Below are 24,454 nucleotides of genomic sequence, written 5' to 3'. Positions count from 1 at the left end.
AAGAGAGAATCTTAAGTAGGCTCCACACCCAGCATGGAGTCCACCTGAGGCGGCTCAGTCTCACAATCCTGAGATCATGACCTGAGCTGAAATTGAGCATCATATGCTTACGGGACTGAGCCACCTAGGCACACCTGTTCTTTCAATTTCTTAAGGTGGAGGTTAGTGATTTGTGGTCCTCCTTTTTAATGTAGTCATTTATAGTTATGTTTTTCTTTAAGTACTACTTTTGCTGGATACCAAAAGATTTGCTGTGTTGTTCTTTAATTCATTTCAAAGTATTTTCTGATTTCCCTTAGACTTTCTTCTTTGACCTATTGATTACTTATGTATTAAGTAATTATGTTTAATTTCCATGTATGTGTGAATTTCCCAAATTTATTCCTGTTATTGATTTTTAAAAGTTTTTTTTTAAGTTAATTTATTTACTTAAGCAATCTCTACAGCCACTGTAGGGCTCAAACTCATGACTGAGAGATCAAGAACCATATGCTCTTTGGACTGAGTCAGCCATTTCCTTTGTTACTGATTTTTTTTTTTTAATTTTTATTTATTTATGATATGATAGTCACAGAGAGAGAGAGGCGCAGAGACACAGGCACAGGGAGAAGCAGGCTCCATGCACCGGGAGCCCGACGTGGGACTCGATCCGGGGTCTACCAGGATCGTGCCCTGGGCCAAAGGCAGCCGCCAAACCGCTGCGCCACCCAGGGATCCCTGTTACTGATTTTTAATTTCATTCCATTGTAGTTAGAGAACATACTTTGTATGATTTTGATATTTTTAAATTTATTGAGACTTATTTTATGGCCTAAGATACGGTCTGTCATCAAGCATATTCCATGTGCACTTGAATTATACACTTTGCTGTTATTAGATGGAGTGTTTGATAGATGTCTGTTAGCTCTAGTTGGTGGATAGTGTTGTTCAAATCCTCTGTTTATATATTGTAATAAACAATATTATTGTTTATTTAACAATAAATAAATTTATATTTATTAATCCTCTGTGTATATATTGTATCCATGATGAAAGTAAGGTATTAAAGTCTCTAACTATTGTAATTGAATTGTCTATTTCTCCCTCCAATTCTGTCAGTTTTTGCTTCATGTATTTTTAAGTCTTCATGTATTAATTAGGTCCATATATTCATATTAGTGTTATATCTTCCTGATGGGTTGATGCTCTTACCATTATAAAATATGCTTCTTTGTCTCTAGTAATAATTTTTGTCTTAACTAGTAATAATTTATGTAAATATTTAATATTGGTTCAACTCCACATTTAAGTATATGCCCTCTTAAAATAGGAGTAAATGATATAGTCAAGTAAAGATTATAAGTTCTAAAGGTTGTTGGTGGTATTTGCTTATTTTGTGTATCTCGTCATGCACATAGATTCAGTATTCAATTCTCAGAATATTTTTCTGAGCACCAAATACAGATAAGACCCAGGAATTACATTATATGTATAAGGCACACTCCTACCTTGAATAGTTTATAATCTAACTGACAAACTAGGATATAAAGTGTGGAGTAACAGACTGATTCTCAAAGGAGGGTACATAAAATTCCACTTGTTAGACCATTTAAAAAGTAGTTTCCTAAGTCACACCTTCAGAGATTTTGACTCAGTAGTTTCATATTGGGGTTCTATAATCTTAATTTTTAAAAAAGATTTATTTATTTATTTGAGAGAGAGAGAGAGCGATCATATGCAAGTGACAGGAGGGAGAGGGAGAGAATCTTCAAGCAGACTCCCCAATGAGTGCAGAGCCCAATGTAGGGCTTGACACAGGGCTCTATCTCACCATTCATGAGACCATGACCCATGAGATCATGACCTGAGCTGAAAGCAAGAATCAGTTGCTTAACTGACTGAGCCACCCAGTCACCCCCATCCATATATCTTTGAAGAAATGTCTCTTCAAGTCCTTCCCGTTCAAAATTCACCTAGGTGCCCCTCTTTTCTTTTCAAGTTTTATTTTTATTGAAGTAATCTCTATTTCTAACATGGGGCTTGAACTCACAACTCTGAGATTGGTTCATTATAGGATGATTTGATGGTGAACTGGCTTTTTTATTGAAGTAACCTCTATATTCAAAGTTTACAGGTCCTTTCTCTGGGATGTTTCAGGTTATCTTTCAGTCTTTTGGGGTGGGGCATATAAAACACTGCTAGTGTTATGAAAGGTGCTTGGGGAGATACCACTAGTTATCAATGCCTCTATCTTCTGGCAGCACCTCACCCTAGTACTCCACTATGCCTGTTTATCTGAGCCTAGAGCCTCTTGTGTTTAATTCTTCCATACAGATGGTTAGGTTTATAACTACTATTTATATAGTCTTTGATACAGTTCCCTTGTTTTTGGCCCCTTTCCTTACCTCTACCTTCTGTAGTACCTGGCACTTCATATTCCTGAGCCTTTCTGGGCTTGCTTTTTGTTGCTTTCCCCTTCAGTGAACACTTTCTGTGCTTTGTTTAGTCAGTTAGCAGTGCTCTATCTTTGTCACCCAGCTTAAAGATATGATGGCTCTGGATTAGAGATGTCAAAGCCAGAGTTTGCGTTTTGATTTTTGATTTTTGTTTTGGAAAATTTCAGAAAAGGAAGGAAGCAGAAACATCTTTAATCTATCATCCTGCAACTGGAAGTTTGTTTTATTTTCCCAAATGATATTGTGGCTTATTATCTCACTGGATAGTTTCAGCTACACACTATTGTAATGACTTTGATGTCTTTTGATTTTTATGTCAAATAATGTCCTAGTTACTTTGTACTATTCAAAAAGCTGAAGAGACTTTCACAAAAAGATGGTTTCTCTTGGCATCTTAGGCAAGTTGCAATTTGGCTGTACAGTCTGTTGGCATTTCAGTGCAAACAGGATTGGTCCCACTTTTCTGTCCTAAGATGCTCTGTTCTTTACATAAACAGCAGGAGAAGCAGTTGTTCTCTTCTACTCTGAGAGTGATTATCTCTTAGGGGCAAGTGGAGTGATTCATTCTCTTGTACATCTTGGAGGAGACTTTATTCCTTGTGGGGGATACACTGCTGGGAAGAGGAGAGCTCCAGCAATGTGTCAGGTATTACACATTCAGGATTGGCATAAAAAGAAGCAACCTCTTCCCCCATGCAATTTCAAAGCCTGGAAGTAACACCCCACTTCTAAGGCTCTGAGAAATCACATTATTCATAACAAGGACCATGATTCACATGAACAGAACAAAATGGAATTATCAAAAATAGATTCTGTAGATTAATCGGTAGCAAAAATATCTTCTGACTTAGCTTATGAATCGGCTATAATCACAAGAGGATGATTCCATTGAGGTTTTACCACCTTCTCCTCCACTTTGATTGAATAATTTTTATACTTCTCCCATGGCATATCTTTGTAGGTCAGGGTATTTGGGAAACTGGTTTTGACATTACGCCTCTTTTTTTTTTTTTTCTTATTGTCTTTTATAAATGAGAATTGCTTAAACATACCTTGTGTTAATTGTACTTATTTAATTGGTCACCTTGAATTGTTGAGCATTTGTCTTTTTTATGCTTTAGATATTGACCCACTATTATTTTTAGCAGTGATGATTATAATAACCTGCAGAGTGGGTTAGAAGGGCTTCAGATTTGATGCAACTTGAATTCCTGCCAGAACTATTATTTGTTTAAAATATGAGCGATAGGATTCCAGCCCTTTTACCTGGGCAGTTTTCTCCTTCTATTGATTTCCTGCCTCTCTAAGAGTAACAAATCCTTTTTAGGGAGTAGTAAACTGAAAAAGGCAGTTCCAGTTTGATAACTATTATTGTATTATATATATACACACACCAGTATTAAGTAACTAACATTCAAGGAATTGTGTGAGATATTTTTAAGAGATCTAAAGATGAGAATGTCAGATGCTTTCAGCTGCAAGTAACAATGACAAAGACATATGAAGACATTATAAATACAAAGACTTATTATTTTGCTAAAAAGAAATCCAGAGGAAGGCCAGTTCCAGGATTGGTACAGTAGCTCAATGATGCCTTTTAGCTTAGTCTTCATCAATGGGTTGTTTTTTTCTAAAGGATTATATGTCAATGTACCTAGAATGCCTTAGCTCTAAATATCATGTCCTTATATAATGGCAGAAGAATGACAGTTTTCCCTGATCTACGTCTTTTCATCAGGGAAGAAAATCTATCTCAGAAGTCTCTGGCACATTTCCTTCTGGTTCAGATCAAGTTACATGTCTTTAGTTTAGCTGAAGGGAAGTTGAAAAATTATCTGTCATTTCCAATATATTTTGTGGAGATGTGTGTGTGTTTAGTGTGTGTATTGTGAGAGAGGCAGCCAATCGTGTCTGACACAAGAAATAAGATAATATCTTAGTCCTCCCTAAAGAAGCTTTGTGTGTCTCTGGGTAGAAAGACAAGCTATAACTATATTACAATTTCTGTGTGGTAACTTCCCGGAAACACTCATGGGCTTTAAATTAGCAATCCCTTTTAAATTGGTCAAAGAAAACTGTTCTATATACTTTTGATTTGGTGTTGCCAATGCTGTCCTCTCTCAATTTCTAGTCACAAATATGTTCTGAGCATCATTTTCATAAATGGTGTTAAGAAATGTAGTATCAATTAACATAATGTGATTTTAAATGATGTTATCTTTTTCCAAAGTGCTCTTGACCTTCTACCTTCACATGCCCACATCTCATTCATCCTTTGATGAAAGCTAAAAATAATGCCTCCTATTTATTTCATTTGTTTAGCAAATGCCTGTTGCATGGTTACTATGTCAAGCACTCTGCAAATGTTGAGGATACAAAACATGAATTTTGACCTCATGGAGAGCTTACAGTCAGGTGGGGGAATACTGACAATTAACAACAATTAAGCAATGAGGAAGAATAAGCAGAGGACGGGCAGGGGTATTTATGATGTTGGTGGGGATAAAAGCAGACCAAGAAGTCTACCTGAAGACTTCTTAAAGATGATACCTACAGGATGAGTAGGAATTGGAGAGAGAAAAGGAGAGGAAAGTGTTCAAGGTAAAGAGAATAGTGTACAGGAAATCATCGAGGTGAAAATGTTAGTGAAAGCACTCTTGAAAAAGATTTCTTTAACTTTTCCTTCCCCTAAAGTAATTTCTCCAATTGATGAATCCCATAGTCCTTAATATACAATTTTTAGACCATAACATCTCTGAAGGCAAAACATATGACTTATACATAGTACTGGGTAAATATGAGTGCATCTTAAGAGGAGAGTGAAGCTGTATCTGTGTCAATGAAAAATGCTAGCTTAAAACATTAAAATATCTGAGGTAAGAGGTGGATTATGCCATACTTGTCTTCAAAATGATAGACAAAGCATCACCTGTCTAGGTGACTACAGAGACCAAAGCAAGAGGGAGGAATTGATTCATAAAGCTCTGGAGGAAGTACAAAGTAATTATAGCTCCAATCCTCAGATGTTACTTTAAAAGCTATTTCAGGAAATATAATGAAAACCTGGTATACAACAGAAAGAAAAAATAGCCACTCACTTATGTTTACAAGAGATTTTCTTTTTAAATGCTCTCTTGGTATGGGCTGCTCTTTGTGTGTGGCAGAGTTTTGGGTTACTAGTTGGGAGGGCCCATCCAGACCTGTCAAGCTACTTTTAAAATCAAATATTAGGGGAGCCTCGGTGGCTCAGGCCATGATCTCAGGGTCCTGGAATCTAGCCTCCCCCTCTCCCTCATGGCTCCCTGCTCGGCAGGGAGTCTGCTCTTCTCTTTCCCTCTCCCTCTCCCCCTAGCTCATGCTTGCACTCTTGCTCTCGCTCTCGCTCTCAAATAATTTTTTTTAATAATGCTTTTTTAAAATTTTTATTTATTTATGATAGTCACACAGAGAGAGAGAGAGAGAGAGAGAGAGGCAGAGACATAGGCAGAGAGAGAAGCAGGCTCCATGCACCGGGAGCCCGACGTGGGATTCGATCCCGGGTGTCCAGGATCGCGCCCTGGGCCAAAGGCAGGCGCCAAACCGCTGCGCCACCCAGGGATCCCCTCAAATAATTTTTTAAAAGATTTTTAAAAAGATTTTATTTATTTATTCATGAGAGACAGAGAGAGAGGCAAAGACACAGGCAGAGGGAGAAGCAGGCATCATGCAGGGAGCCCGATGCAGGACTCCATCCCAGGACTCTGGGTATCACATCCTGAGCCAAAGACAGATGCTGAACTACTGAGCCACCCAGGTGTCCCTAAATAAATAATCTTAAAAAAAAAAAAAAAAGAAAGAAACACAAATGCCCATGTCATGACTCAAGTTTTTACCATTTCATTTTTTTGGTTAATTTTTTTCTTTTTGTTCTTTCATTTTAGATACATATTCCAAAATCCTTTCACAACTCGGCTGAGAGGAACCAACAGTGAGTAAATTTTGGTAGAGAAGGAAGTTTGGGAATATAGCTGTTGTCTTGATAGGCCAGAATAGATGGTATTTTAAGCCTTCATGAGAATGCTCTCCTTAATTTATTCCTCTCCTTAATTCTAGTTCAGTAATTCATCCCTGGGTTTGAGAAGGCACTTGTTTGATCCTACCATTTCTATAGCTAAGTAAATAATAATTCCCAAATAATGAGCAAACGTATATAAATGTGTTGTGGGAATGGTACGACACTATGCACAAATGTAAGGATTTATCATTAATTTGGGAAGTTTTTTTTTTTTTTCTTTAGAGAGACAGACAGAGAGCAAGGGGGAGGGGCAGAAAGTGGCAGAGAAAGGATCGCAGGTAGACCCCATGTCCACTCCTGAGTCTGATGCCCATTGATCCCACAACCCTGATATCATGACCTGAGCTGAAATCAAGAGTCCAACATCTAACTAATTGAGCCACCCAGGGGCTCCTCTGAGAAGTATTTTTGATAGGTTTTTTTTGTTTTATTTTGTCTTTTAGAGTAATCTCAGGGTGCCTGGGTGTCTTAGTCCATTAAGTGTCTGCATTCAGCTCAGTTCCCTGATCCCAGGGTCCTGGGATCCAGCCCTGCAAGGGGCTCCTTGCTCAGTGAGGAACCTGTTTCTCCCTCTCCCCCATGTGCTCTCTCTCCTCATCTGTCTCTCAAATAAATATATAAAATCTTTTTTTTTTTTAATTCTTTCTACTCTCAACATGAGGCTTTAACATACAACCCCGAGATCAAGAGTTGCATACTCTACAGACTGAGCCAGCCAGGTTGTCACCCTCTTTTTTTTGTTTTTGTTCTTTTTAAGATTTAATTTATTTATTCATGAGAGACACAGGCAGAGGGAGAAGCAGGCTCCATGCAGGGAGCCCGACGTGGGACTCGATCCTGGGTCTCTAGGATCACACCCCGGGCTGAAGGCGGCGCTAAACCGCTGAGCCACCCGGGCTGCCCCCCTCTACTTTCTTTGATACTAGTTTCTTGAAGTGTCCTCCTCAAGGACAGAGATTACTTTTTGGATGCTGTCCTAAAGTATGGTGAGGTGTGGATGATGAATTCTCTAATTTGGTGATTCTTAAACTTTTATTTATCCTTTATTAGTACACTTTATTTTTTAAAAGTTTTGAATTTACGTTAAAATTGAGCAGACTACAGAAAATCCCCATATAACCCCTCCTTCCCCAGTTACCTCTATTATTAACATTAGCATAATACATTTGTTACAATTAAGGAACCAATATTGATATAATTAACAAAGTCCATATTCATTCAGGGTTTTTGTTGTTGTTGTTGTTGTTTAGTTTTTGCCTGAAGTCCGTTTTCCCTTCCAGGATCCCATTCAGCTTAAAAAGCTACACTGAGTTGTTTGCCATGTTATATCTACATTACACTTAGTTGTCATGTCTCCTTAGGTTCCTCTTGGTTTTGACATTCACCTTCATTTTTGGGGTTTTAAACTGGTTTGAAAATCTGATGAAAGCCATGGATCCTCTCCAGAGAAAAACGCTCATGCTTCAGAGGTCTAATTTAGGGGAGGTCCACCCACAACAGATTCAGAAGCCCGGCTTTAGGAGGAAAAAGTGATCTTTAAAATATCCCCTCCCCCACAATAGAGCTCAAAGTCTGGCTTTACCTTTACTTTGTTCTGCGACCTTTTTGCATAGCTGTTTTCCTACTTGGACCTCAGTTTCACCATCTGTGAAACGAAGGGTTTGGTTTCCTCGATGTCTAAATCCTTTTCTAGCACAGTGGAAGGCGGGCGTCACCTAGAATTGTCTACATCAGAGTAACAAAGGCTGATAACAGACCAAGCCAGGTCAGGTCAGGGAAGTGGATGGGCTTATCAAAAAGAAGGGTTGCAGAGGTTCACTGGCGGAAAAGGCAAAACCTAGGTTCCACTTGATGGCTTTGTGGATTTTGTAAGTCATTTCCTTCCCCTGAGCTTCAATTTCCTCATCTGCAAAAATGTAGAGGATCTGCTTCTGGTAGTTATGAAACTCCTAAGAGCAACAGTGGAGAATGTACCTAGTAAGATATCGTGTGAGGAATTATAATAAGAAAAAAGATGGAGAAGGTGGCTGAGCGCACGAGTGAAGGGCGGATTTAAGGAGAGCGAGGCAGGGCTGAGGGCTCTGGAGAAGAGGAACAGAGTACACACCTTAGGGCTCTCGGACCACACCCTCACAGGGCCGAGGTCAATTCAACCTACGTGCCAGCTCCGCCTCCGCCCTTCCCATCCCCTCCCCTTAGGCTGCGACACGCCACACTTCTCATGGCAGTCGCTGTGCGACGCTTTCCACCGAGCAAGGGCCGCGCGCGCTCTCGCGCCGCCACCTCACTGCCAGCCCTGCCCGCCCTTGACTTCTTCCGATTGGTTCTCACATAAGTGACGTAAGTGCTCCTTATTCCACCCCCGTCACTTCCCCAGGGTTCCGCCCCGCCTCCTCCTTGCTTCTCCCGATTCGCGTGGCAACCTAACCTGCCCTGGCCTCCGCCGCGCGGTAGGAGCCGGGAGAGCAGGCTAAACCAGGAAGGCGCTGGCTTGTGGCACGCACGCGCACGCACGCACGCACGCCGGCGGCCGGCGGGGCGGCACGCTCGCGCCCGGGCTCGCCGCGCGCCGCGCTAGAGGCTCGCGCACTCAGCAGGTTGGGCTGCGGCGGCGGCAGCTGTGGGAGCTGAGGCGCTGCGCGTGAGAGGTCCCAGACGCGTCTGCGGCTCCAGTTCTGCCACCCTCCCCTTCTCCCACCCCAGTCTCGGTGCCAGGTGCTGAGAAGGGAAGGGCGCTAGCCTTGGGAACCTCGAGCACACCCCTGGCTGCTTCCGATACCGCCATCCTTCCTTCCCCAGCCGCGGGCCTCGCTCGGTGCCAGGCGACTCTGCGGGGAGGCGGCGGCGACCTCTGCCTGTCTGTGGGGAGGAGCCCTGTCCTGCAGCCTTGCTCCGCCGCCGGGCCCTAGAGGGTCCGAGAGAGCTCGGTGTCGGTCCTTCGTCTCGCCTTTTTCGTCAGCCGGTGGGAGCAGCGTCGGTCCGAGAGGTCTCTGGGCTGAGGCGGCGGCAGCTCCTCCGGCTCCATCATGTCCGCGGGCGGAGACTTCGGGAATCCGCTGAGGAAATTCAAGCTTGTGTTCCTGGGGGAGCAGAGCGGTGAGTGCGCGGCTCCCCCCCTCCTGGCCGCTGGCCCCGGCTTCCCCGCACCGCCCCCAGTGCGGCCCTTCTGTCCGCGAAGGCTGTCTATCAGCCTCGCGTTCGCGTTTCGTGCTCATTACCCCCAGCCCTGCCCGGGGTTTTCCGACCCCGTTTAGCTACCAGCTCCTCTTCGTCTTGGTCCGTCGGTCAGATTTTGATCCTCTGTCCGCGGCTCCGACATCTCCTTCCCCCCCCCCCGCAGCCCGGGCCTCTCCCGTCGACCTGCCCCCCCACACCCCCGCCCCAGTCTCACCCCGCCCAGCCCAGCCTGCTGTCCATCCCTTTCTTCCTCCGGCCTCCGTCGTCTCACCAACCGTAGCCCCCTTCTTGGAGCCCCACCCTTATTCTTTGCTTTTATCCCAGATCGTCAGCTCTGTGAAGGCCCACCCCGGGAGGCCCCACTCCCGGGAACCGTCACTCCTCAACCTTGGACGAGGAGGGTGGGGGGATTAGGGCGTTGTTTTCCTTAGAGGCTTGGCCCTGGGAAGTGCGGATCTTGTGGGAGGTGGGAAGTGGCGGGGGGTGTCGTAGAAATTCTTGGATTGTTTTTACTTAGGTGGGGAATTAGTTTGGGTTATGGAGAATATATGTCTGAATTGGAGGCGACTTGAAGATGGAGTGGTTGGAGGGTAAGAGGGGTGGCGGCGGCAGGGGCAATTTTTGCTTCTTGGGTTAGGCTGTGGCTTGTTAGAAAACCTCATTTTCTTCTCATGACTTTGATTCCCTGACAATTCTTTTGGCACTGTTGGCGCTTTCGCGATCTCTGCCAGATGCTATGTCATGATCATTTTACTTGGAATTTCTCACATCTCACCTCCTCCTTTTCTCCTTTCAATATGAAGCAGTGTATGATTCTTTATGATGGTGCAAACAAGAATTACCAGAGAAATAGTAATTATTCAGTTTCTTCTGAGTGTTTTCCAATTGTATATTTAGGATTCCTGTGAGAGAAGGCCTGAGAATAACCAACATCTTTGTTTTCTAGGATTTCCTTTGGGGCCAGGGAGTAATGGAGTAGAGTAGAATAGATTCATCATCTAGTTATCTAAATTAGACTTCAGTATGTAATACCGTTTCGGCTAAATGACCCTTTTATGCTTAATATTCCATAGTATGTGATAAGTGGAATGATCTTACCTAGCTAGGCTTCTGCTGTTGCTTACTTTGTATTAAATACAAGCTCCTAGTTTTGTGATGGCTTTCTCTCAAATTATTTCTCGTGGTGATTCTGATTTTATGCTGAATTATAAAACTTGGCGCTCAACAATGTAGAAATTATTGTCCTCTTTTGTTTTTTTTTTTCACATTTTTCATGACCATCTTTAAAATTCAGACATTGAGAGATTAGTTCCTCCCAAGTCATCAGACATTGAGTTAACTGCTAGGTACCTTACTTAGGTTAGGCTGTAGAGAGGACAATTTCTTTTGATTGGAAAGCAGATAACAGTTATAAATTCAGAGCTTTTACTACCACCTTGAACTGTTTATACTAATATATATATATACACACATATATATATACATACATATATATATGGCATTAAGGTAGGTTAACATTAGTTGAGAAATTGCTTCCAATTGGAGAAATCGTTTTTCTCTTTTCACATATAATCTTTACCCCCCTCCCTGCTTACCGAGGAAAAATATAGTCTCCTCTTTGCTTTGTGAATTTTCCTGAGCAAGTATAAGCTTGTTTCTTGAAGTAACTTGGTAAGATCTTTGAGAGTGATCCTAGTTTAGGAATTTTATGGCAGTTTTAGGACAATGCCATGCTTAAGATACAGTGTATTGGTCATTATTGATAAATAGGATCTAATGTGCTTATTGTACACTCTAGGGATGTTATTTATTTATTTACTTATTTTTCCTAGGGATGTTATTGCTAGCCTTATGTTGTGATGCAGAGCTATTCAGTTTGCATGAAAAATCCTTAATCTCTGTCCTAGGAAGGTATTAGTATGAGTAGCAATCATAACTTCAGTATCTGCAAGTTTCTTGTTAATTCCTTGAGTATTTATATTCTAATTCGTATTGCAGAGTTCTGTGGCTTCTCATTTCTTACTTTGAGTTTTGACAACAACCCCCATATAGTTCTTGAAGTCATCTTAGATTTTTTTTTAAAGATTTATTTATTTATGATAGACAGAGAGAGAGAGAGGCAGAGACACAAGAGGAGGGAGAAGCAGGCTCCATGCTGGGAGCTGGACGCGGGACTCGATCCCGGAACTCCAGGATCGCGCGCTGGGCCAAAGGCAGGCGCCAAACCGCTGAGCCTCCCAGGGATGCCCTATCTTAGATTTTTTTGATGGACGTTGTTTTGTTTTTCTTTTTCTTTTTCTTTTTTTTTTTTTTTTTTTAAGATTTTTATTTATTCATAGAGACAGAGAGGGAGAGAGAGGCAGAGACTCGATCCCTGGTCTCCAGGATAACACCCCAGGCTGCAGGTGGCGCTAAACCGCTGCGACAAGGGGGCTGCCCTTGTTTTGTTTTTCAAAGATTTATTTATTTATTCATGAGAGAGAGACAGAGACTGGCAGAGGGAGAAGCAGACCATGCAGGGAAGCTCAATCCTGGGACTCCAGGATCACGCCCTGAGCCGAAGGCGGACATTTAACTGCTGAGCCACCCAGGCATCCCAGTGGACTTTATTTTTTAGAATAGTTTTAGGTTTACAGAAAAATTGAGAAGATTGTGCAGAGGGTTCCCATATAGCCCCACCCAGTTTCCCCAGTATTCCTCAGTATTCTTAACCATTTTACCTTAGTATGGTACATTTGTTATAATAAGTGAGCTGATATTGGTATGTTATTATTAACTAAAGTCATAGTTTATTCAGATTTCCTTAGTTTTTATCTTTTTTTGTTGTTCTAGATACCATATTACAGTTAGTTGTCATGTCTCTTTGGGCTCCTCTTAGATGTTTTTTTAAGGATTGTGTTTACGTGCTTTTTAACTCTGGAACTATGAGGTCAATTATCTTTTAAGGCTACTATATTGCTAAGTAATGCCATTTGATAGCTTCAACAATGAAAGATTGATCTTTGTTTTCATGAGCAGTGTCTGTAGTTTTCTTATGCATTAGTAAAGGTCAGTAGAACCCATGTCATCTTGATGTGTAACTCTTCATGAATTATTTATTTTTAGGTTTTAGAACTCCACAATTTAGCTTTTAAAAACTAATTTGTGGCAAAGCATTTACCATGTTTATAATTCTTACCTGTGTGTGTGTTTGTCTTTCACACAGTAGAATGCAAGTCTCATGAAGATTAAAACTTATTTTTTTGTTCATTGTGTCCCCAGTGCCTAACATAGTGCCAGCTGGCTGAATCTACCAGAAACCAAGCTGATAGCCTGTATTTGTAGTCTTTGCTACGGTAGAATCCATCTTTTTGGCCTTAAGTTGTTAATAGTTTAATAATAACATCTTATGCGTAAATTATTTGATAGTTTTTAGGGATACTCTAGATGCTTGGGAGGCAGGGGAGCAGGGAACCCGATAATTTATAGCTCTTTCCATTTTGCTTAAAAAAATAAGACAAGATTTTGCACTTTTTTTTTTTTTTGAGTTGAGTAAAATTAGTTAAAGCTATTGTTAAATTATTTTCTATTAGTATAGCACCCAAGAGTATGTCAAATGATATTAAAGACGTATTCAAGGAACTGGTTTGGAGTTAAGTAGACTTCTATTTAGTTTGTCAAAAATTAAAGTTCTGTCTCTGTAATGAAAATGAGTTTTTTTCAGTTTTTGGAGCTTCAGACTGAGTTAATGACATCAGTGTTGGTAATCTTCTACAGACTTTTAGACTTTTTTTTATATTTCAGTATCATACTGGCTTAATAAAAGGATGTTGAAGTATACAATTTAAATCTGAAGTTTCCTTGAGAAATATTTTTGTTGCTCCTTCCGGTTACTGTCTTGAAATGCAGAGGCATTTTTAAGAATGCCATTCATGGTTTATAGTAGAAGATATTACTACAAACAAATGTTACAAAATAGGGTTACAAATTAGGAAATGTAATCTCAGGTAGAAGCAAATACCTGGTCTAGTACTACTTATTTTTTCACTTTATGTTACCCTTTTTACATTGGTTCTTTTGATTTATAACATGCTGGGTAGGGAAAATGTATCTTAACCTTTAGGGATCAGAAGTACTGAACAGTTTAGATTGGCTACATCTGTAATCCTAAATTTTTTCTCCTCAAGATCTCGTTACCTGTTATGCTTTTACAAATTAAGACCCCTAAAGAACTCTGTTCATATGGTTTATATCAATATTAATAGTATTGAAAGTTAACAAAATTTTAAAATATTTAATTCATTTAAAAATAATAGTATTAAATGCATTATATGAAAGAGCTATTTTTTAAACAAAAATTTAGTGAGAGATTGGCATTGTTTTACATATTTGCAAATCTCTTTGATGTCTTTGAATTACAAAAAGATAGCCAGATTCTCTTGGATCCTCTTGTATTCAGTCTATTGTAATAACATTTATCATGTAGATTCTGGGAAACTCCACTGTACACTCATGAGAAAATGAGAGTGAAAAAAAGCCAATTAATATAGTAGTATTATGAAAGTGGTTTGACTTGGGATGCCCGGGCGGCTCAGCAGTTTAGTGCCTGCCTTTGGCCCAGGGCATGATCCTAGGGTCCTGGGATTCAGTCCCACATGGGGCTCCCTGCATGGAGTCTGCTTCTCCCTCTGCCTAGTCTCTGCTTCTCTTTGTGTCTCTCATGAATAAATAAATAAAATCTTAAAAAAAAAATGGCTTGACTCTCAGAAGGGTTCTGGGAATCCTGGCACTCTGTGAACCACACTTTAAGAACTGTTGGGTTAGGTGATATTAAGTCATTGGTACCGTGGAGCTTCATATTGCAAGGTAGGGCAATCAAGAATGTTTTGGAGCCCTTAAAACTATCTGGTTTTGAAGCCTTAAAACTAAACAGTAGAGCTAGTAATTAAGACCACACAGTCTGGGTTTCATATTTTAGCGCTGGCCACTGACTTTGGACAAATTATTTGGCCTCTTTAGGCTTCAATTTCCTTATTTATAAAATAAAAGTGATAGGAACTATCATATAGAGGTATTGTGAAGATTAAATTAGTTAATAAATGTGAAGCATTTAGAAGAGTGCCTGGCACATGGCAAGTTCTTGTTAATTGTTTTAGTTTAACAAATTTTTATGTAAAACTACTATACTATTAAGTGATTTGGTAGAGCATAAGCTTAAGAAATTTACATTTTATAGGGAAAGAAATATACCTAAACTAATATAGTGTGATAAATGCAGTTGCTTAGACAGAGTTAGGGGTGCTTGGGTGGCTAAGTCAGTTAAGTGTCAGCCTTTGGCTCAGATCATGATTCCAGGGTCCTGGGATGAAACCTTATGTGGTGTTTCCTGCTCAGCTGAGAGCCTGCTTCTTCCTCATTCAGACTCTACCTTGTCCCGCTGCTGATATTCTCTCTCTCAAATAAACAAAATCTCAGAAGAAAAGAAAAATAGTGAAAAGGTACAAAGAAGTGACAGGTTTCAGGGAAGACATAAATGACTAATAGTTTAATTGACTTTTAGCTGAAATTCTTGAATTAGAGCATTCCAGAGTTGGAGGAGACTTTGAGAAGTCCATCTAATCCATTTCTCTTAGGGCTTTAAAACTGATCACTTCACTGCCTCCTAACTTTATTTACTTATTTATTTACAAGATTTATTTTTTTTTAAATCTTTTTCATTTTTTTCATTTTAGAGCAATTTTATTTTATTTATTTTTAAGATTTTATTTAATCACGAGAGAGAGAGAGAGAGAGAGAGAAGCAGAGACACAGGCAGAGGGAGAAGCAGGCTCCATGCAGGGAGCCTGATGTGGGACCGGATCCCAGGTCTCCAGGAACACGCCTTGGGCCAAAGGTGGCGCCAAACTGCTGGGCCATCGGGGCTGCTCCTACAAGATTTATTTACTTTAGAGAGAGTGCATGAGTGCATAGTAGCACATGGAGGGGGGAGGGGCAGAGGGAGAGTGAGAGAAGCAGACTCCATGAGTGGGGGGGAGCCCAACTGAGCAGGCAGCCGGACACGGAGCTCCCTCCCAGGACCCTGAGATCATGACCTGAGCTGAAGGCAGACACTTAACTGACTGAGCCACCGGGGTGCCCTCTAACTTTATTTTTAATAGGTAGTACAGACATAAAAGGTGTACTCCAGGGGATCCCTGGGTGGCTCAGCGTTTTAGTGCCTGCCTTCTGCCCAGGGCATGATCCTGGAGTCCCCAGATTGAGTCCCGCATTGGGCTCCCTGCCTAGAGCCTGCCTCTCCTTCTGTGATAAATAAAATCTTTAAAAAAAAAAAAAAAAAAAAAGGTATACTCTGAAGAAACTTATCACCACCCTGTTCCTATGACTGTTGCCTTTTCCCCTCCCTCCTCCTTTAGTAATTATATATACATTTTTTTCTTGTGTGTATTCTGGGATTTCTTATGCAAATATGAGTATAATTTCTTACTTTCTCTTACATAAAATGTATCAGACTTTTACTTCACACCTAGCTTTTTTTTTACCTAATATATCCTAGAGATCTTTTCATATTTTTTTTTTAATTTATATTTATTTATGATAGTCACACAGAGAGAGAGAGAGACAGAGACATAGGCAGAGGGAGAAGCAGGCTCCATGCACCAGGAGCCCGACGTGGGATTCGATCCTGGGTCTCCAGGATCGCGCCCTGGGCCAAAGGCAGGCGCCAAACCGCTGCGCCACCCAGGGATCCCGAGATCTTTTCATATTATTAGTACATATGAAAACAGCTTTCTCAGGTTTCTTTTGTGTTTAAATAAAATTTTTGTAAGGAGTGCTCAGCTAGAGGAGCATGTGACTCTTGATCTCAGGGTTGTGAGTTCAAGCACCACGTTGGGTGTAGAGATTACTTAAACTTTTTTTTTTGGTTTTAGAATAGTTTAAGATTGACAGAAAAATTGCAAAGATTATTAATCCCACACCCAGTTAGTTTCCTCTGTAATTAACATTTTACGTACATTTTCACAGTTAATGAACCAGTATTGTTATATTATTAACCAAACTCCATGGTTTTTTTAGATTTCTTTGGTTTTATCTAAAATCCTTTCTCCCTCTGCCTGTGTCTCTGCCTCTTTCTCTGTGTCTCTCATGAATAAATAAATAAAAATCTTTAAAAAAAAAAATCCTTTCTCTGTTCTGGATGCCATTCAGGATATCACATTTGATTTAGTTGTTAGCTCTCTTTATGGTGTTTTTAGCTGTGACAGTTAAACTGGACTGCTCTTAGAAATCTCCAGGATAACACATTCTGTAATTTAAAAAAATATTTATTTAATTTTAGAGAAAGAGACTAGAGTGTGTGAGCAGAGGAAGGGACAGAGAGAGAAAGGACCTCCCCATCCACAGACTCCTACTGAGTGCAGAGCCTCTACTGGAGAACAGTAGTACATAACCCTGAGATCATGACCTGAGCCAAAAACAAGAGATGCTCAACCAACTGAGCCACCCAAGCGCTCTACACATTTTATATTTTTAATATCTAATTTCCCTGTTTTGAAATTTTAAAATCTATTCCCATGCTATATTGTTAAGCTTTTGTCCTTGGGAAGGCAATATTTACTGATATAGACAGCTCCAGAGACAATCAGACTTTGGCTCTTTTTTTCATTGCCAGGTATTACTAACCTGGCAGTGTTTTTTTTTTCCATCCTCTAAATATAGATGTCATATTTTGGTTAGATGAGTATTTAATTTATACATTATTGTTATAACTGAGTCATGTATATTGATTACTTATAGTTTCTTACATACTGTATTCTTTAGTTTATATATGTATCATTAATTTATCCCCATACTCTTTATCAACAGTGTAAATCACCTCTCCATTTATAAGAATGTATCAGATTTTTTCAAAGGAAAATATATTCGTATCATTTGATCTCCATGAAATATCTTTCCCAGAACCTTCTGACTTATTCTGTTTTTTTTTATTTATTTTTTTATTTTTTTAAATTTTATTTTATTTCTGACTTATTCTGATTTATACTAGTTACTGCCCCTGTGATTTGTGTGCTCAGCTCTCAAGTTGGAATCTACCTTTGGCATCATTTTGAGGATTCCCTTTTCTTTTGTGTTGGATGGATCCATTATTTCTCAGATTACATTTTTTTCTTTTTTCTTTTTTTTTTTTTTTTGTTGTGTTTTTGTTTTTTTTTTCATTTTTTTTTCTTTTTTTATTGGTTTATTCTCTCATTAAGTTGAACATACTGTCCAATTGGTAGCTTCCTAATGAAGGAAACATGGGAGGATGGGAGGAAGTTTTTTGAGAACTTTGTGGTCCAAAAATGTGTTTGGACAACTTATACACTGAAGGTTTGGTGGGGTTTATAATTTTAGGTTGGATATATTCTTCCTAAAGAAATTCAGAGACATTAATGTATAGCCTTGTAGATTCTTTACGTTGCCTTTATGAATCTTGGTCTTTTGACCTTCATATTGATGTGTCTGTTTTCATTTTGTGTACTGAGTATTGTATTATATATACATGTGTGTATTTTATTATTATTATTTTTTGAGTGTGTGAGTAGGATGGGAGGGGAAGAGAGGGGCTGAGAGAATCTCAAGGCCCCCATGTGGGGTTTGATCCCGTGACTCTCAGATCATGACCTGAGTCAAAATCAAGAGTAGGATGCATAATGACAGCCACCCAGACACCTCCCTGCTTGCTTTTTCATTGCATAAACCTTTAATCTTCTGGTGAGGTGGGAGAGGGACCTGAGTGTGTGGAACAGTGGAAGGAATGTGAGAGGGTGTCAGTCTACCTTTTAAACAGACTTCTTTTTACCACCACCTCTGTCCTTATTTCTAGATATACTTGGTGCCAGCAATTCCTGAACCATTTGGGGGTTCTCTGGCACAAATCAGAATTTTTCTCTGCTTTCTCTATTGTCAGTTTAAAATTGGTCTTTTTAAAACCTTTAAGCCAATTACCATTTTTCCATTTACTTTCTACCTTCTACCTTGAGTGAGTTAGGTTTTCTGGGAACCAACATTTCTGAATGTTTAGAATTGCTTAGGGTTTTCCATTTCTATTTTTTTCCTTTTTTAAAAAAATGTATTTTATAAAATTAAAACTGACTCAATTGTACCTGTGTTTATAGTAGCATTCACATTAGTGAAAAGATGGAAGCAATCCAAGGGTCCATTGATGAATGAATGGATAAACAAAATGTGGTATATACATACAATGAAATATTATTCAGCCTTAAAAAGGAAGGAAATTCTGATACATGCTACAATCTTGATGACATGCTGAGTGAAAGAAGCCAGTCACTAAAGGACAAATGTTGTAATTCCTTAACTTACAATAAGCAATACCGTTACCTTATCTTTCCATTGTGAGATTGCAAAAAACCATCCCCAGAGACTTGTCTTTGAGATGAAGTCCAAACTTCCCTGCCTGGGTAATTTTATAGTCCTACTTCTACCCTCCTATCTCTAACCTTTTTCCTAGCATTCATTTTACCCTTTATCGTGCTTCATTATGCTGTGTTACAAAAAAGTATTTTCAGTCATCATTAAGGTATTAAATGCTATGGGAAATGCACATCTTCCATTCTAAGAATCATAGAACCTTAAAGATCATTTATCATGGAGCTAGGTCCTGGGGGATATAGTTTTTAATAAATCAGATATTATCTCTCTTCTCTACTTGGTTATAGTCTAGCAATAAGTTAGTTTTAAATCTTTTAGATTACTCTGTACCTTCCAACCTCTGTTCTTTTACTTCTCCAGTCCATCCTTTACATTATCAGAATAAACTTTATAAAAATGTAAATCAGAGGGACGCCTGGGTGGGGTGGTTCAGGGTGTGATCTCGGAATACCGGGATTGAATCCCACATCAGGCTTCCTGCATGGAGCTTCTCTTCTCCCTCTGCCTATGTCTTGCCTCTCTCTCTCTCTCTCTGTCTCTCATGAATAAATGAATAAAATCTTTTAAAAAATGTAAATCAGAATAACGAATAACTTCTTTACCTCTTTACCTTAAAACATTTTGAACTTATTTCTACTGAATTGTGAAAAGGGCAAATTTTAGGACATCTAGTTTATCACAAAAAAATTTTAATTTTCAAAAACTCAAACCCCACTTTTGTAGGCTTATTTATTTGGTCACTTCTTTTTTTTCTTTTTCTTTTCTTTTCTTTTCTTTTCTTTTTTCTTTTCTTTCTTTTATTTATTCTTAGACACAGAGAGAGGCAGAGACACAGGCAGAAGGAGAAGCAGGCTCCATGCAGGGAGCCTGACGTGGGACTCGATCCCAGGTCTCCAGGATCACACCCCAGGCTGCAGGCAGCACCAAACCGCTGTGCCACTGGGGCTGCCCTGATCACTTCTTTAAAAAAAAAAGAAAAGAAAAGAAAGATTTTATTTTATTTGAGAGAGAGCAAGAGTGGCAGAGGCAGAGGGAGAGCAGGCTCCTCACTGAGCAGAGAGCTCCGCCACCCCCCATGCTGAGTTTGATCCCAGCATTATGACCGGAGCCGAAGGCGGATTCTAAACCAACTGAGCCACCCAGGTGTTCCCATTTGGTCACTTTTAGAACAAAGTCAACCTTAAAAATAAAACAGCCAGTTATTTTGCCAGCAAAATGATTTATTCGGAATAGCAGATCAGGACCAGTAAGCCATCATGAACAATAGACAAGTCTGAAGATCAAATGAGAGAAATACTCTTGTATAGAGAGAGGAAGGGAAATTGGGAGGGGTTGTTATAAATAAAAAGTCCATGGGGGTAAACTAGGAGTTTGGAGCATAGTGACTATTTGTTGGCTGAGCTGTAACAGTCTTTTATTGGCTAGTCTGTTGCTAGGCAAAGAGGGAATCTTCCTTCATCCTTCTGGGGTAGTAAAGTAGGCTTCTTCTATTGAGAATGCAAGGTAAGTCTCTTCCTGGTAGGTCTGCAAAGGGCTGTGGTGAATGGTATGACACGAAAGCTCCTCCTCTGGCTTCCTGACTTCCATTTTAAATGAGGTTTCTGTTATTTTTTTTCCCCTTTAGATTAAAATCATTCTCTGAAAGCATGGCTGGTCAAGAGTCAGGTTTTCCCTATTTAGTGCTTTTGTCCTTTGGTGCCAGGAAGGACATTTCCCCCACGTGTCTTACATTGGAGGGAAAGTACACAGCAATTGGAAACCATTTAAGGCCACATTTGAGTAACAGTGAAGGTTAGAAGGGAGAACTCTTAGACTTTTTCTTTTTTTTTTTAAGCTTTTATCTATTTAGAGTGCCCACATATGTGCACATGGAAGCTGCAGGGAGAGGGAGAGCATCTCAAGCCAACTCCGTGCTGAGTGCGGAGATCAACACAAGACTTGATCTCATCACCCTGAGATCATGACCTGAATTGAAATCAAGAGTCTAATTAATGCTAAACTGACTGTGAGCCACCCTGGAGCCCCTCAGACATTTCCTTCTTTTTTTTTTTTTTTTTTTTAAGATTTTATTTATTCGACAGAGAAAGCACAAGCAGGGGAAGCAGGAGAGGGAGAAGGAGGCTCCCCGCTGAGCAGAGAGCCTGATAAGGGACTCGATCCCAGGACCATGGGCTCATGACCTGGGCCCAAGGCAGACGTTTAACTGAGCCACTCAGTGTTCCGCCCTCCTCCCCACCACCCATTTCTTTCTTTTTTTTTTTCTTTAAAGATTTTATTCATTTATTCATGAGAGACACAAAGAGAGAGAGAGAGGCAGAGACACAGGCAGAGGGAGAAGCAGGCTCCATGCAGGGAGCCTGACATGGGGCTCGATCCTGGGTCTCCAGGATCACAACCTGGGCTGCAGGCGGCGCTAAACTGCTGTGCCACCGGGGCTGCTCCCCACCCCTCATTTCTTATTAAAGTTTATATCTTGTCAGGATCGGGATGCCTGGGTGGCTCAGCGGTTTAGCGCCTAGTGCCTGCCTTCAGCTCAGGGCGTGATCCTGGAGTGCCAGGATCAAGTCCCACATCGGGCTTCCTGCATGGAGCCTGCTTCTCCCTTTGCCTCTCTCTCTGTGTCTCTCATGAATAAATAAATAAAATATTTATATCTTGTCAGGGTCATAAATGTGGGGGAAAATCTTGAAGCACTGACCTAGCATGACTCTATTGAGTATGTCATTTCTATAAAGATTTGATGTGTGACTCTACGAGGGTTAAAAACAGTTATGCAAAGCAGAATCAAAAGTATATGAAAAATCCAGTTTATATGATGGTTCTAAATCAGGAGCCCAAACCTGAAGGTAACCAGCTAAAAAATAGGTCAAAAGACCAGGGATCATTAGGTGAAATTTGTTGTGGGCTTGTTTCCTGATCTTGTGTAAACTGAATTTCTTGTGTAGATCTCTCCGGAGGCATTTATCCATTTGCAACAGGTGGTATTTGCAATTGCGCAAATGCCTTCTTGTTCAGCTAGTAGGTAATCAGGGACTATGTCATTATCCAGAACTACTTTAGCCATTGAATCAAGGGATCATCGTTGGGCTGCTACAGAACTACTTTAGCCAGTGAATCAAGGGATCATTGTTGGGCTGCTACTGCTTTGACTGTGAAATCAGCCAACTCTCCTAAAATTAGGGAGAGATTTATGATGATGCGCTCCTTGGCTCTTACTCGCACCTGAGGAGAAAGTTCCCCATGTAGGGAAACCTGGAGTCATAGAGTCCTCCTGCAAGTTCCTGTTTAAGGCAGCTATGGAGGTTGAATGGAATGAATCAGTGGGAGGTTTCTGATTTATTATGGATTTGACAGGGAATTAAATGTCCCAATAAGTAACGACTTCCAGGTTGTCAGTTATCTAAACATTTGTATGCCCGTGGGTAATGCCATCTATTGTAGGCAAAAATGAAACCAGGTGGAGTGCAGAGGACTCCAGCTATAGTATGATTGTTGATAGATCCATTAGCTGGAATTTCCTGATTGACCTTTTTAAGTCAGAGATCAGAGGAATTGGGATGACATTCTGCGAGGTATCGTCCCATAGTAAAGAGGTCTTTTCTAAAAGTCTTAAAAAAAGGAGTTAGCCCATTTGTATTTCTCTTTGAGTGCAGAGGAACAAATCATTGGAGAAATTGTCTACAGGTAAGACCAAGGTATCTCTAACATCATGAACAGATTGGAGTTTTTGGTGATGGATCCTGCAGTCTGAAAGTTTTCCCTTTTGCACTAGATTGAGGAATATGGATAAGAGCATTGTTTTTCCAAAAAAAGAGAGGGAGAAATAAGGAAAGAAGCAGCAGCAAGAAAAAAGTGTATAGGCCTAGTTCAGTCATCTTGGAAAAACTGTCTCCTTTATCTGTTATGTGCTTCCAACTCCTAGAAGTCTTTCAGGACATCAGTTGGTGTACAGGTCCAGTTAGGCTTGGGTGCTTTCTTTAAATGTGATTGATGAATCCAAAAATCTGTCCTTGGAGTTTGGTGGCACAAGGGTTGGTTAACAGTATCTGATAGGGGCCTTTCCAGTGGGGTTGAAGAGTCTTTTGGAGATACCTTTTCATCAAGAGATGAAATATCCAGGATGCAGATTATGATGTTTGATGGTTTCATCATTCTGGAAAGATTGTCCTACTGAAGTATGATTGTTCTCTATGGATTTGATTAGGTTTTTGCAAAATTGAAGTATATTCCTTTTTATGAGCTGTGGATCAAAGGAAGTAGGGGCTAGGTCATAGGGAATGAATGCCACTACCAGGAGAACAGATTCTCATTGAAGTTACGGAAATACATATAATGTCATGAAAATCAAGAATATTTAATAAGAGTTTCAGAATTCTGGAAGGATCGGGGGGGGAGAATAAATGCTTCAGTCTTTGTTGCAAAGATACACTTTATGAGTTGGTGTAAGTTTTAGATTACTTTAAAAGGAGGGGGAAAAGGGGGTCCTTTAAATCTGGAAAACAAAAAAGTAAAGCAATCAGTATTCCATTAGAATTTCATTTTATTATTATTTTTTTAAAGATTTTATGTATTCATGAGAGACACAAAGAGGCAGAGATATAGGCAGAGGGAGAAGCAGACTCCCTGCAGGGAGTCCCCTGCAGGACTCAATCCCAGGACCCCAGGACCACGACCTGAGTCAAAGGCAGATGCTCAACCACTGAGCCACCCAGGTGCTCTGCTGCTCTGTTTTGTTTCTTAAATCCCACATATGAGTGAAATCATAATTGTCTTTCTCTGATTGACTTATTTCACTCAGCATAATACCCTCTAGTTCCATCCATGCCCTTGCAAAACGGCAAGATTTCATTTTTTATGGCTGAGTAATATTCCAGTGTGTGTGTGTGTGTGTGTGTGTGTGTGCGTGCGCGCGCGCGCTCGTGCAGACCACATCTTTCTTGTCTGTCATTGAACATCTGGGCCCTTTCCATAGTTTGGCTATCGTGGACATTGCTGCTGTAAACATTGGGGGGCAGGTACCCCTTTGGATCACCACATTTGTATCTTTGGGGTAAATCCCTAGTAGTGCATTTGCTGGGTTGCAGCATAGCTTTAATCTTTTTGAGGAACCTCCATACTGTTTTCCAGAATGGTTGCTCCAGCCTGCGTTCCTACCAGCAGTGTAAGGTTCGTCTTTCTCCGCATCCTTGCTAACATCTGTTGTTTTGACTTGTTCTTTTTAGCCATTCTGACTGGTGTGAAGTGTTATCTCATTGTGGTTTTGAATGTATTTCCCTGATGCCAAGTGATGTGGAACATTTTTTCAGGTGTCTGTTGGCCATTTGTATGTCTTCCCTGGAGAAATGTCTGTTCATGTCTTCTGCCCATTTCTTGACTGGAT

The 24,454-nt window shown here is 40.3% G+C and overlaps 2 protein-coding genes across 9 annotated transcripts in view; one reads left to right on the top strand and one right to left on the bottom strand.

Moving 5' to 3' along the window:
- The window catches only part of MRPL48 (mitochondrial ribosomal protein L48), a 100,692-nt gene extending 92,041 nt beyond the window's left edge, over positions 1 to 8,651 (bottom strand). For 2 of the 3 annotated variants that reach the window (XM_077866996.1, XM_077866998.1), the window contains exon 1: positions 8,072 to 8,651. The gene's annotated coding sequence lies outside the window, so the exon portion shown is untranslated. The remainder of the gene's footprint in view (positions 1 to 8,071) is intronic. The other variant, XM_077867000.1, reaches the window with a different exon arrangement.
- Positions 1 to 24,454, top strand: part of RAB6A (RAB6A, member RAS oncogene family) — a 102,016-nt gene that overhangs the window by 12,731 nt on the left and 64,831 nt on the right. For 2 of the 6 annotated variants that reach the window (XM_077866993.1, XM_077866990.1), the window contains one exon: positions 6,356 to 6,402. Coding sequence is in view for 2 of the 6 variants with exons in the window: in XM_077866992.1 (XP_077723118.1) it covers positions 9,516 to 9,585 (70 nt within the window). In the remaining 4 variants the exon portion in view is untranslated. Of the gene's footprint in view, positions 1 to 6,355; positions 6,403 to 8,259; positions 8,358 to 9,030; positions 9,586 to 24,454 lie in introns of those variants that run through there. The other 4 variants (XM_077866995.1, XM_077866994.1, XM_077866992.1 and 1 more) reach the window with 4 other exon arrangements.

The sequence above is a fragment of the Canis aureus genome, chromosome 23, assembly GCF_053574225.1.
Source record: "Canis aureus isolate CA01 chromosome 23, VMU_Caureus_v.1.0, whole genome shotgun sequence".
Taxonomy (NCBI): Eukaryota; Metazoa; Chordata; class Mammalia; order Carnivora; family Canidae; genus Canis; species Canis aureus.
Note: the sequence above shows the minus strand (reverse complement) of the source record. Positions and strands in the feature narration are given on the sequence as shown.